The following is a 15,255-nucleotide window of genomic DNA, read 5'->3' on the forward strand; positions in this document are numbered from 1 at the left end:
TTGATCCTTACCCAAAACTTTTATTGTTGTCTCACTTTTTCACCAAAATTCATGTACAGCCTCCTTCTCAACTAATAGTGTGGCCGTTTACTATGTGTGCACTCAAACAAAACAAATATCTCAGCATAATCTGTACTCGACTTAGTTAGTTTACAAAGTAAACAACGAATATTGGAGAATGAAAGTGATCTTGTAGCCACATATAAAGCGCAATATGAACATTTTCCAGGGATGTCATGTAAACGAAAGCCTTGCCTCCAAAGTCACAACTTGGAATCAAAGAAAAATGCTCCTAATACAATACAGTTTCATGAACTATACCCCTGGGTCATCTATAAGCAAATTATACAGCCATGCATGTTGCTAGGTACAGGTAAAAGCTTCAGTCAAAATATATACATAAAAAATCATTGGTGGACGAATGCTTACCCGAGAAGAGAATTGAAGATGGGACAACAGCCTTTCAAAAGGCAAGAGCTGCGACAGACGAGAGAAGCGGCAGGTCAGGCCTTCGTCAGGAGAGGCCTTCAACGGCTTGAGGCTATGGGAGACACGGCTGGAGGTTAGGTTCAATTGGAGTGATGCAAGGGAGAATGAGGATTTGGGCGCCGTTTCTTATTTGATTTCACTTTTGGCTTTAGCAATGTGTTAGTGTGGAAAATTGATTTCCCACTGTCTTATAATAATAATAATAATAATAATAATAATAATAATAATAATAATAATAATAAAATCAGTGATAATTAACAATGGCATCAGCGTAATAATTCACACCCACACATCGCATCAATAATAAGTATCATTTATTATTAATGTATATGTTAATAATAGGAATGATAATAAATAAGTTTTTTATTTCTGAACCAAAAATTAGTTGTCATATCTTTTTTATTGAATTTATGATAAATAAAATTTGTGATCTCTTTTACTATTAAAAAAGGGATATTATTCACATATCGAATATAATGAAAAATGTCTTCTTATTGTACCAATAAATAAGTTATCCCTTTCTAATAGCTCACCCAATCAAACTTTACTTACTGCAAAATTATAATTACCATATTTCATACATAATTACTTAAATAAATTATCTGAAAATTAATATCATAATATTGACCAAAATGTCTAAACTTGAATACGACATAATCTTATTCCAATGCAAGAATATTGGAAAAAAAACAATGAAAGAGATACCTTATTCCTAATTGAAATAAGAATTAAAAAGAAGCATAGTTGGTTTCAATTTCTGAGAGATAATGAAATGAAAGAGGCATAAACAATTTCAGGAGATGTTACCACACATCCAAACTAATTCAGAAATTGAAATGCTTGTACCAAATGCATTTTAGATGATTCACTGTTAAGCACCGCGGCATAAATGCATGTAATAACCCCAGTTCCAGAATTATTGACCTAAAAAAATAACAACTGTACCAATCTTGATTAAATATCAGATTCCCTAAGTCTTTAATATGAAAAACTCTCTAGGAAAAACAATCTCTAATAGCAATATGAATAGTTATAAAGTCACGACAAGATCAACAAATAAGTCTCGGTTATCCTATGCAACCTGAATCGAAATTCTTCACCTAAACTAAAGCATTGCCCTCAAGGATTCAAGTATCGTGTTGCCCACATAGCCAAGTGCCACGCATTCTTCTTCTCAGGAGACATTCCATTATAAGGATATTCATTCTCTTCTGGCGTTCTATTGAGGTCATAGGACAGCATGGAAGCCTTTTGTCCAGCAGAATCTTCGCCATCAGAACTATCGGAGGAGACAACATCCTCTCCCTCCAATGAATCTGGAACCACCTCCCCCGATTCTTCAGATTCCTTTTGAATATTGTCTCGAGACATTCCTGAGAGTTGCAAGGTAGCCAAACAAGCCCGGATTAGGAGGAATTAGTGTGTGAATTGCTTAATCAAAAAGCTCAATATCTAGAGTCAATTGCTTCTTTAATCAGACAATAATAGGATTATTATTATTATTATTAGTGAAGCCAAGGGGTGACCCCTACTTCAAATATGCTGTAGATTGGGATTGAGACCCTATGAAATTCAACTAGGCCGAAGCATTAAAATTAATATAAAAAAGTAAAATATTATATGTACATAAAATTAGTTATTATGATTATATTTATATAAGTATGAATTCATATATTTGTTAATTAAATAATTCGTAATTAGAATAGTCAAACTCATAGTGGATTAAACATAATCAAATTATATAAACATCGTAAAAGCCGAGTCTTTCTTACTGTCCCATAGTCGTTCAAGGCCATGTTCTATGAGTTTGAATTCCTCCCGTGCTGTAATATCCAGTTCAACGACAAGAGAGTTTTCATAGCGTGACTGCACAATATACTATAATTAATGTATAAAATACTGGCTGGAAAAAAAATTCATATTCTAAGCTTGATATGATATTTGACATAGAAAAGATTCAATGATTAATAATAATAATAATAATAATAATAATAATAATAATAATAATAATAATAATAAGAATGAAAACACACAGAGATCAGTTATCAAATAAAAAGATATTACCCTCGGATATTGCTTAAGGTTTAAGAAACTACTCAGTGATAACTACATAGTTTTGGAACCAGTTAAGATACGAGAACAATGTCATGCTCCAAGGCTGGATAGAATATGTAATTCTAGGCAGCTATAAAGTAACAATCATTGCTTGCTATGTTGAATAAACAAAAGATAAATTACAATAAACTACAATTATAAAAAAAGGCACAATAAACAATTAGCTCCAGGCTTGAGTCAAAATATAACTCCTTCCTGAACAAAGTACATGTTGAGTGTTCCTGTCATCAAACCACTACAGCCCACTAGCAAGGATATATTACTATTCTCTCACAGTTCAATATGATTAAAAATATCACCGTAAAAGAAAAATGGGGAGCTCACATTGAGCAGTCGCACATCATGCCAAGGCAAACAATTTAAAAGGAGTCAAGTTATAACCCCCCAAATTTGTAGAGGGTAGAGACATGAAGGCACTTTAAAGGATCAAAGACCATCCATTCTTGAGTGCCACAAAAGGGTCTCTATTTTATGCCATTATGCTTCCTCCAGCAAGTGCAAATAGAGTTTGTCTTGCTCTACAAATTACAATTAAATTATACACCCTCAATGGTGATATGACATGTTCAATTAAAACTTTTAACATTTGTTGTTCTTTTTGCATGCAAACATAGATAATCGAATCTAATTTATCATAGTAAAAAAACTGAAATCAGAATTTAACTATATAGTTAGAGAACTTTGATATACGTTAGATAAATACAAAAGTAAAACATGAATATTTACCTTCACCTCGTCAAGTATTTTCTATGAGCACCACGTATTCGTACTTGTTATAAACTGAAACCCAAATTTGGCCTTGTACCTACGGTCCCATTGATGCAATTCCTAAAATTTTAACATAACCACCTGAATTGGATTTCATCCACGAATTTGAAAAAGAATTCGGAATTAAATTGGGCAGCAGCAATCAAACCTTCATCATTGAAGCCGGCACATGACCAATGGCTTGAGTGAGGTGTCTGTGTCCAGAGAAGGCATCCAGCCATGATTGTATACTAGAATTTTTGGACCATAACTTCCTTGCAAAGGATGTTACGTCGTCCAACGAATAGAATGGAGATGCCTCTATCATCTTCTCTACAAAACAACGGCTTTTGCAAATGAGATAGAAGTCTCGGCACTCCAATTTCCATGATAGGCCACAGACATAGAAAGAGTGTACAAGGACAATAAAAAAATGTGATTGTAAGAAGACTTGAAGGAGAAGTTACAGCATTGTGAAGAACCAGTTAAATAAAAGAGCTTTATATGAGAGGATAAGTTTTAAAAAATCTAAAATAACTCGATCAATCCTATCTATTGTCTAATGATATGACTAAAATACAATCCAATATCTATCATAGGTGAATCATGATAGTAGTATATATGCAGAATCATCCATGAATATGAGCTACATGCATGATGGAGAAATGTATTTTAGGAATCGGTGGCCTCATCACAATCTTCAACGCTGTCATTAGTGAGTTCCTCTAAATCACCGTCTCTTGTCAATCGCAGGCCTTCGGCATCAAATTCAGGCAAGCTAGTCATACAAGACTGGGGATGAAGGTCGACCTCACAATGTTCATAATCCTCGCCCATGTCAAACAAATCTCTTGGCTTCACATGGACTACTACACTCCATCCATTCTCCACCTCATCCTCCACGTAGAACACAAGACGCGCCTCAAATGCTAGGATGTACGGCTCATCGTCTTCTCGATCACTGGTGTGAATCGGAGTGGCAAAATTGACACAGGTGTGGCTTAAAACGTCTTTTCGGATGCTTCTACTCGACGTGGTGTTTGCCCAAAGACACTTGAACAATACTAAAGTGAATTGACCGTTGTAATTTAGCTCGATGATGTCTACTAATCTCCCGTAATACAAGACACCGCCAACAGCAACATTGGTATCCCGTTTACTTGCATAACTTCTAGTATCCGAAGTGACATAAACCTCACTATTCTGTGTTTTCATCCCTTCCTCCCTCGACATGGTTCTAAATTTAAATCTATTGATGTTGTAAGCCTGATAGCGTCTGGCCTGAGCAAGGGGACCGCAGGCGAGCCACTACAACTCGTTCGAATGATTGGTGCTTCCAAATGAGACTTGGCATTGAACCATTAGAGGCAAGAAAGCATCAAAGGGTAGTAGGATCCTGAGATATTAAGGATTACCTCATGCCTGAACCAATTGGAAAATTCTCTATGCACAACACTATCTATGTGAGACTGGGACCTTGTTTATTTCATAGTTTTCTCTTTGTGATGGCTCTGTACTCACTATGCATACAAAAAGTTTGTTCAAGTTCAATACTATCAATACCATATTGGCTCACTCTATGATTTTAGAACTCAGGCTCTATACTTACTCCAAGAATTTCTCTACAGCAATGCAATTGACCAGTACATGACGATGTACTTGAAGCTTTTTGGTTGCTGTTAGAGTAAAAAATGAAGCTGCCCCGGCCGCCTTTCCAACCTCTGGGAACATGCTGGCAATCTCGCTCAGCAGAGCATCGCTCGGCCGGTCGTCAATGCGTGTCGGTTGGTTGATCCTAGTCTCGACATTATCTAGGTATCTTGAACAGAATGTGAGAATCTCCTCGGATAAGTAGCCCTTTGCAATCGATCCTTCTGGTTGTGCCCTGTTACGCACGTACTACTTGAGACGACATAGGTACCTTCGAGAACATAACATATAAATTACTAGATGACAGCTATCCTAATAAAACAGGTCGAGAAAGCTTAAGTAGATCTTTACCTCTCAATTGGGTACATCCACCGGTAATGCACTGGGCCATCGAGACGTACCTCCTCGACCAAATGCACCGTTAGATGAACCATGACTGTGAAGAAGGAAGGTGGAAATATCATCTCCATGTGGCACAGAGTATGGACCACACGATCCTGAAGGAGAGGAAGTTGTTGAGGATCTATTGATTTACTGCATATTTGTCAGAAAAAGGCTGATAATTCAGCCAAGACGGCAAACACTGGGGTGGGCAATACGTGTTTTGACGCAATTGGCAATAGATGTTCCATTAGAATGTGACAGTCATGACTCTTCAAGCTGAATAACTTGCCCTGTTTTAAATCAACATAGCGAGAGATGTTGCTAGAGTACCCGTCTGGAAAGACCACATTCTTGATGGTCCTAAGAAAGACATCCTTCTGTGGATTTGACATGGTAAAGATTGCAGCGGGATACTTTCCACCTTCAAGTGGCCACATATCATGCCTAATTCCCATCAACTAGAGATCATTTCTAGCTTTTAGATGGTCTTTGGATTTATCGCTCTCGTTCAACATGGTGAAAACAATGTTGTGGCATACATTCTTCTCTATGTGTATCACGTCAAGGTTGTGACGTAATTCATTGTTCTCCCAGAATGGCAGATCAAAGAATACACTCCTCTTTTTCCAGGGAGACTCGTCTTGCACCACAGTCTGTTGTCCGTGCCTTCTTTTACCGCCCACCGCTTGCACCTTGCCCTGTGAGATGAGCACACCCTTCAATTGTCTCAGGACATCCCTGCCAGTTAATTTGGTAGGTGTGGATCTATCCTCTACCATGCCATCAAATCTACTCCGGTCCTGCCTATATCTGTGATCGCGATTCAAGAAGCGACGATGACCCATATAACACCATTTCTGACTGAAGATGAGTCTCCTAGTCTCGGCGTCCAAATTGCACGTGGGGCAAGCTCTCCCGCCGTATGTATTCCAGCCAGATATATTGCCCAAGCCAGGAAAATCACTGATAGTCATATCAATACAGCATGCATCTTGAATGTTTTCTTCTTACTGGCATCGTACGTATCAACACCGGCCCACAACTGCTTCAACTCATCGATCAGGGGGCTGTAGGTAGACATCTATGTCATTGCCAGGCATTTTAAGACCGGAAATAATCATAGAGAGAATAAAGTTGGTTTGTTTTATGCAAATCCATGGGGGTAAGTTGTACGGAATAAGAATCATTGGCCATATTGAGTACTTTGAACTGAGGTTTCCATAATGATTGAAGCCATCACTGGACAGGGCTAAGCGAACATTGCGCAGATCGCTAGAAAAGTCAGTATATCTCTTGTCAAATGCTTTCCGACCCTTGCCGTCCCTGTGATGCCTCAAGGAACTGTCAGAGTTGGTTCCTCTCTTGTGCCACAACATGTCCATGGCTGTCTTGCTGGACATGAATAATCGCTGCAACCGTGGAATCAGAGGAAAATAACGAAGAACTTTCGCTGCCTGAGGTTTGCCATTCTTCTTGACAATGGCGTTGATCCTTACTAAAGAATTCTTCCTGGTCTTTTGCTTCCACCTGGATGCTCCACATTGTTTGCATCCAGACAAGTCTTTGTCAGAACCCTGGTATAGCATGCAGTCATTTGGACATGCATCTATCTTCTTGTACTCAATACTGAGCTTCCTTATGATCCTCTTGGCATCGTGCAAGGTCTTCGAAATCCTTGCATGCTCAAAGGCATCCCCAATAGCTCTAGAATCAATCCGAAAGCCTTGTCGCTCACTCCGCACATGCACTTTATATGGTACAGCCTCACCAAGAAAGACAGCTTCGAGAATCTTGAGCATCCCGGATATAATCCCTGCTCGCCGTCCTCAAGCAAGTCGTGAAAGGCATGAGCCTCGCGGCTAGGTTCATCAGATAAGTACGGCAACCCCTCCACAACGTCTCCGACATGCCCATTTATCGAGTCTTCATCATCACTCTGCAGTCCCAGCAAGTTGAATGCATCGTGGACCATGTCACGCATTTGATCTCCTGAATTTACAGTGGGTTCTAGTTCTTCCCTACCACTGGATCTCTCGTCTACGATCCTTTCACCGTGATGTAACCAAAAGGTATAGTTAGGGGGAAAGGGTTTCATCAGAAGATGATCGTAGGCATCCTCTCTAGTTTGGAAAAACCGGAACCCACACAAAGGGCATGGACAATGTATCATCCCATCGGATGATACATTGGCAAATGCAAAGTTAAGGAATCTATTGAGACCATCCCTATGTTCTACACTACCTCGTGGCTTTGTAATCCAGCTCTTGTCAATGTCTAAATAAATGAAATAGCACAAACAAATAAATAAATAGTAAAAAATACATAAAACTAAAAAAATGGGGTGTGTGTCAAGAGAACCAATAACAGTTTATCACAATTATGAGACGGGAGAGTACCATACGTAATAAACTCGACAATATCTTACAAGCAAAACCATGAAGAGAGCGACGCAATAACTCAAAACAGAAACAGAAACAAAGTTACTTGCATCCCAGATAACATGTAGCACACGAAAGGTATTGGGGAGGAGGCTTACTCATTGTAAAATTATGTGCTTTCTTAAAAGAATACTGGTAGAAAGAATTGCTGGTTCCAAGTCTAAAAAATGAAAAGATAAAGAAAAACTTCCTTAAAAATTGAAAAAGAAATCAGGAATAACTGTTAAAATTAAAAAATAAGTAAGTCAAGAAATATAACTAGACAATCATAATGTACAGAGAATATAATCTTCAAAATATCTTAAAAAATGGAAAACATAACAGGATTGAAAGTTAGATTTAAAAGACAATTAAAAAAATATAAATAAACAATTATAACAGATAGAGGATAGAATCTTGAAATTGTAGATATATTATTTTAGATATGCTTCTAAGAAAGTCATATTATAGTTCTCCTGTCCTGTCTTCTACCGTGTAAATACAAATAATTAGTTCAATGAAAAAAATAAATTATTAACCCCTCAACTCAAGATCAATATATATTTCGAAACTAACACTTGTAGCAGGTTTATTATACTAACAACCTTTGAGTTGCTTATTTTCATGCAGAATCCACCTCCATTAGAGGCTCCTCTAAAATTGATAGAAAAAGTTCCAGTGGCCAAGGATATAAAGTAGTGGGAAGATGATGGTGTTCTTTCTACCTCAATTGATATGGATAATATTTTTTGAAAAGGGTTAAACACAAGTTTCTCATCAAGATGCTTTGTTTAGAACCATGCCTAATCTATCCTTCAAGAATTAATCAATGGAGACTTCAAGAACAAAAAGTTTGTCTATGGTTTTGCATTGAATCCAGTTGCAACTTTTGATCTTACAATAGAAGAGCATAACCAAATCCAATTATCCAAACAAATTTATGAAGGATCAGCATGAAAGTATTATGTACATTGAATAAATCCATAGTTTTTTCAATAATATGTTTTGTAGAGTTAAAAAATATCATATATGTTGCTAGTCACTTTGTATAACTTGTTTGTAATCTAATTTGTATCAGTGCCACCATTGTAAAAAAATGATGAGTTTCTGTTGTAATTTAAATTTACTAAATATAGTTGTTAAAATTAGTACCCTTGAATGTGTCTTAAATTTCTGTCAAATAATGGAAAAAAAATAAAAGAAAATCCAATTCAAACTCAAAATTAGATTGGTTTGGACCACCAATAAGGGATGGTTTTTCTTTGGGCAGGTTATTGCTTCTTGGTTTAACAAGTAATAAATGTTTGTAAAAAGAGTGGTATATCACAAATTAAAAACTTCATACATTTAAGAAAAATGCTCCATGAATACCAAATGAATATAGTGTAATCAAAATCTTCATACATTTAAGAAAAATCAATATTTTCTTTACTTGGATAAAAAAAAAGACAAACAAAAAAATTTGGACTTAAGAATCTGAATTCTGAGAAATAAAATTAAAAAAACACATGGATATGAATGCATGAAACTAGAACCTGTTACAAATGGGCATAGTACAGCCGAATTATTGGGGGTACCCTTACCCTTATTTGGATTTGAGCCATGGAAGGAAGATGCTATAACATTAATAATTATAGTAATAATAATAAAGCATATAATTGAGTTCTTTTGATATTTTGGCTTCATTTGCAATGAAATAGGAAACTGTATTAACCAAGGAAGAAGAAGAAAGAGGATACTTTGGTCAAGCGAAAGAAATTGAAGTCAATTAAATAAATGTAAACCAAAATTAAACACGCAGAGTCTATAATAACTCCATTGTTTTTCATACTTGTAAAAACATCAAAATCCTATCTTTTGTAAACCAATTTCTCTACCAATAATTAATATATAAACTAGCCAAGCTAGCTAGCTGCTCAAACTAGTTAAGTACTATTTTCAAATTTCCCATAAATAATAATACAAAAGTAGCTTCTATATTCTGCAGCATTTTATTGAACATAACAATTACTAATCAGACAAATAAAAAATGGGATAAGGACCCATGTGTCTATATGTTTGTTAGAACTTAGAAACTCTTCTTGATTTCAACATTTCATTCATCAATCAGAGTTTATCAAAATTAGAATGTCATCCGATACACTATATTATCAATTATCCAACAATATCCAAAACTCCCAGAATATTGCTTATAACACTTTGATAATACTGATAATAGGCAAAAGTTGTAGTGTTAAGAAGTTTACAATGCTGAATATTGCTTATAACACTAAAAAAAAATATAGTTTGCATTAGTCTCAATTTCTTCTTATTATTTTTCTTTTCCTAACTAAGAGAATGGTCAATTCTACTATTCACATAGGCAAAAGATGTATAGAACAATAATAATAAATCAGAATCACCATACTCATAACAAATAACAAAATTGAAAGAAAAATAACCTTGATCAGAGTGTGCTCTAGAAGCTTCTCTACTGTAGACAATTTCGCAATTTCTTTCCCGTGTTTCTAGGAGAAGGGTAAGGATTGAGGATGATGATTCTGATGAATATTCACATGCTTTTACTGTTCCTGCTACCCAACAAACTGTCTGAAGTCGTTCGCAGAGAGCAAGTAAAACTATAGCAATGAGCAAGATGTCTGCAACCAGATCAGTCAGAATTTACGAAATTGAAGAACAAGAGGAAGAAGACGACTCTGATGTAACATCTGAGGATTCTGATGAATACTGATCAGTTAAGTTAAACGTTTTGTTGATACGTCTTGTGGTCCTTCCTTTGTTATTATTAACACATTTATGTTGTTGTACTGTAATGTCTAATTATCTAGATTTTAGGTTTTGTACAGAAGAGCGCATCAGTAGTCTGGCTTGCATTTGCTCACAAGCCAATGGGGTATTAGTATTATATTCAGTTGGGGTGAATGAAATTCTCCTGTTTGGCAATTATGGTAACTCCATTATCCATCTGTTGCCCATTATTTGAACGAGCTTTCTTGTGAATTTATTATTGTATGATATCAGTGTGTGTTAGTAGTTGGAAAGAAGCAAAGGACTTATCTCAAGTATGTATCCCAATTTAAGAAGAAAACCATGACATGTTCAACCTATGTGGACTAGTATGTATATCTTGAAGAAAAATGGTGTGCCAAACTATCGAATTATGAAAGATTCGTTTACACGGAAATCTTAACATAGAAACTTCTCCGACATCTATATGGTGCTTCATTTGGGTGTAAATTCTTAAATATCAGATTAATTGGAAACTAAATGTATTTATCTAACCAATTCAGACTATCTAAATAGCAGCAATTAACCCCAATTAATAGAAGATATAGACAAATTCCTTTTCAGAATCCTGAACCAAGAATGAAAACAAGAAGGAAAGTTCAGTGTGGAAGAACGAACCAGTGATAGGGGAGAGGCTACGATAGCTCGGATTAGCTCAAAGTGGAGGAGGGTGTAATGGTGTCGCGCACGATCGAGGATATAAGAAACTTCGATGCCGGTGAGAGAAGCATGGATGTGGGCTCTCGGACTCGAAAACCCACACAGAGACACAGGGTAGAGCTGAGGAGAGGGATTTCACACACTGTGGATGAAGGGGTAGGGTTTTAAGAAATGTGGACGAAACGACAGCAATGGCGCACGGTAGAGCAACGAAGGCAGTGTTTGGCGCGCTACGAAGCTCAACTCGCGGGTTTCTTCAAAATTGGGAGAAATCAATTAGTGGTTAGAATATAAAAAGGGGAATTGAAAAATGAATTAAGATAAGAACGTCACCTAGCGGTGTTTCTTGCAGCGGTCGCCGAGGATTTTGCGGCACAGGGAGGGTGGGTTGTTGCGTGCCCCTGCTCCCTCTCTTGTTCGCGCCAAACAGATAGAATTATCCAAAGAAGCTTGAAAATATGTATGCAGATTTGGCAGCGTTTTTCACTGCCCAGCCGCGATACAGCCATACAGGACTGTTTTGCGGCTTCTACTAGACCGTCGCTCAACTCTGCCGCGATCCTTTCAATCTGCGGCGATTATGGCCACGGCCGCTACTCACTCGCCACTACTCTCCGCTTCTGCCGTAGTGGAAAGCCCTCCATATCTGCCCCCTGACGGGTAAATCTCCGCGGATACCCGCCCCACCGGGGATTTTTGCCATCCCTAGCTTTGAGAAAATGGTATAGTATTTTGTCACTATATGCAATACAAGGGGTAGTTGATCTTCATGTTTGGTTGAATACATTTGCTAAAATTTACATTCAATTCCCTGATTGATCTAATTAATACCGAGGTTTTAATTTAAATTATGTAAGACATATATCAATGGTGTGACTGACTTATACTTTTGAGTTTGTTTTAATTTATACCAGACTTAAAAAATGTAGTATCTGTCATGTAATATTGTTATATTTTAGAGTTATTTATCTTGTCTTAAACATAAAGGTCTCACATTATATTGTAAGATACTCATTCTTTCTTGTCTTTTTAGTAACACATTTTTTTAAGACAGGATCTGGAACCAGTACCATTTTCAGGCAAGTGATTTGTTATTTAATAATTTAGTCTAGTCCTTAATAATTAATTCAGTAGTGACAAAGAATGCATAGTAAGAGTCAACAAATTCGTAGAACTTTAAATAATTATGACAGGCCAAGATTCTGTACAACAGTGTCCCCTTATCAGATGCCTATCTTGGCGTACTTTTGGAGGGTCGCGAGCATTTTGAAGACGAATGTTTGGGGCGTTTAAAGAAAGGGCAGTCTTCTACTCCTGGTAACACAGGTATGAAACCATTTTTATCCTTTCTATACACTTCTCCTGCCAAAGTTTGGCTCAGCAGCAAAAAATACATGGCCTAGTGTTCAACTGTCTGTTAACCGCGCACCTTGTACTTGTTTGTCTAAAATCTAAATGGTTAGCAGCATGCTTAGATGTTTGTTTAAGGTGTTACATGATTGATAATTCCTTCCAAAATTAACACAAAACCCCCTTATTATTTGGACAGTGATTACTGTATAAGATAATAAGAGGTATGCAGATTTAATATTTAGCTTGCCATTTATGTTGAAAGATTTTGCTTATGTCTCACAACAGGGTTTGGACCAGAATCAAATGAGAAGACGATGTATTCCATTGGTACAAGGCTGAAAGAATTCTCTAATTAGTTGCTGAAAACTATGGTATCGGGCAAACTTGATGCCATCTTTTTTGCTGTTACACGCCAATATACGCTATTGGTTGAGGAGTTGTGGAATGATGCAGCCATTAAGGCCACATATGCAAGAAGAAGTGAATTAGAAATGTTGCCTAGTGTTGCCAAAAGAAGTAAATTAGATTAGATTTTTTTTAATATAGAATTGTAATTTTTTAAATGTTTATTTTGGAAGTTGAATTTATTTATTTTTAAATGTACCATTCATATTTTATTATGTACATAATCCATAAATCAATGGAAGATTAATTTTTAGTATTTTATTTTATTTTAAAGATTAACTTGTTAATATTTCTATTTTACTTTCTATTTTTTCTTTTTTTTTTATTTGAAAAAGATTAGGCCACGCTTTGGAAGTGTAACGACAAGTTTTCACTTTTCGGCACGCTTTAAAAGCGTGGCTATATATCTATTTTTCGGCACGTTTTAAAAGCGTGGCTGTATGTCTATTTTTCAGCACGCTTTAAAACTGTGGCTATAGGGTTATACATACAGCTATGCTTTTAAGCGTGCCAATAAATAAAAGCGTGGAAAAAAAGTAAAGCGTGCCAATAGATCGAAAAAAGCGTGTAGATAGATCAACCGGCACGTTAGCAGATGTGACCCTTTCGAAAACGTGCCGGTAGCTCAAAAAGCATTGCAAAAAACTTATTTTCTTGTAGTGTGGTCATAAAAAAGTAATTAAATAATTGTATAAAAAGGCTTTACAATGGTCAATATATTAAAATTTACAACCATGTTTAGTATATGTAAAAATTAAATTCTGTTAATTGCTTTTTAGTGTGTATATAATATTTTTATAAAATTAAATTCTGTTTATTTATAATGCTTAAAAGGTATACTTTTTTCTGTCGAAACAAAACAATGTTTAATATTAAATTTTGTTGGTCCAAAATAATTGCGCACGCATTTAAAAATTTAGACAATATTAATTTTTGTTTTTTTTTGTGACTGAACATAACAAAAAAAAAAAAAAAAACTAAGAGAAAGAGTAACACTCTTCTCTAATAATAATGTCTAAATTATTAGGGGGTTGTAACCATTCTAGGTACACCTGCTTGTTTAAAGCAGCAGTCTTAGCCATTAAATCAGCCGCTCTGTTTGCTGTACGCTGGATGAGTACTAAAATAGCTGTCCAATTGCGCTGAAGCATCTCTTTGATTTTGCCAAGCAGATCAGAGTCATTCGTAATCATGCTGGTTGTGCCTCGCGAAACAAGAAGAAATGCATCAAGATTATCAGATTAATTTTTGTTTTTTACTAATAACTTTATTAAATGAAAGAAAAACATAATATAAGCACGAAGGAAAAGGAAATATAAAAATACAATATTAATAAAAGTCATCCTTATGTTTTCACTTAACTTTATTTGAATCAATATATTTTAATCCATATATACATGCAATAATAATTACACAGTTTAAATTTTGTATGGAAGATAATATTTATTTATAGGAACTACACGAGGACAGTTAACGCTAATAATAACATAAAAAACTGAGATTCCTCAATAAAATTGATTATAAACCATCATTCAGAGATATTAATTAAATCCGAGAGAAAAATTGTGTGTATATGTTACTCAATTTTGTATGTTTTTGTTAATTTTTGATATATTGATGCGATTTTCTCTTCAGTAAATAAACTCCTATTCACAAACTAGAAAACTAAAGACAATCATATCCAACTATGTCAGCCTCTTGAGGAAGTTTAATCTTTAATGTATCCTTATATTTTCTGACAATGCTTTGAAAATTCTCTCCAAATAATAACATGTGTGCGTCCATAAGGATCGGACAAAGAAGAATCAATGTCTAGGGACGGATCAGAAGAAGCCCAGCCAGTGGTTTTGGAAGCTGACTCGGTAAGTTCTTGGAGGTGGAACCCATTATGATACAGATGAATGTGGAAACATATATGCTTTTATGTGCGTGCTAAACTAAAATTTTAAGAGACTATTATTTATTCATAATAAAATGAGGTAATATATGGAACAGTATATATGTATGTAAATCTTTATCTATATATATCCGCCCATCAAAAATCAACTTCTATAACAACTTCGGTTGGTCTAATAATTACTTTACTAATTCACTTAAATAAGTAAATAAGTATTGGAGATTCGAATTTCACTTTATACATATAATAATCCATTAATAACAAACTTTTAAATAAAGTTTAAATTAGTGATTGACCTATCAAATTAAAAAATACTATAGAACTAAAAAATAATCGCATACCATTAATAGA

General features: G+C 35.5%; 1 protein-coding gene across 1 annotated transcript; it reads right to left on the minus strand.

Moving 5' to 3' along the window:
* Positions 1–6,437: 6,437 nt before the first annotated feature.
* On the minus strand, positions 6,438–7,784 carry LOC112748211 (uncharacterized). Its single transcript, XM_025796421.1, has 3 exons — positions 7,751–7,784; positions 7,146–7,659; positions 6,438–7,089 (listed from the first exon to the last, which is right to left on the minus strand). Exons 1-3 carry the CDS (start codon positions 7,782–7,784, stop codon positions 6,438–6,440), a joined length of 1,200 nt encoding a protein of 399 aa, XP_025652206.1.
* Positions 7,785–15,255: the final 7,471 nt, after the last annotated feature.

Source organism: Arachis hypogaea, chromosome 15 (assembly GCF_003086295.3).
Source record: "Arachis hypogaea cultivar Tifrunner chromosome 15, arahy.Tifrunner.gnm2.J5K5, whole genome shotgun sequence".
NCBI lineage: Eukaryota > Viridiplantae > Streptophyta > Magnoliopsida > Fabales > Fabaceae > Arachis > Arachis hypogaea.

Bases quoted from the DNA above. Each gene is read 5' to 3' on its own strand.
- LOC112748211 (XM_025796421.1), bottom strand. From the start codon at position 7,784: ATGGTACTCTCCCGTCTCATAATTGTGATAAACT. The intron at 7,660-7,750 runs GTTATTGGTTCT...TCATTTATTTAG, and splicing joins TCTCATAATTGTGATAAACT to ACATTGACAAGAGCTGGATT. The intron at 7,090-7,145 runs GTACCATATAAA...GATTGATTCTAG, and splicing joins CTGTCTTTCTTGGTGAGGCT to AGCTATTGGGGATGCCTTTG.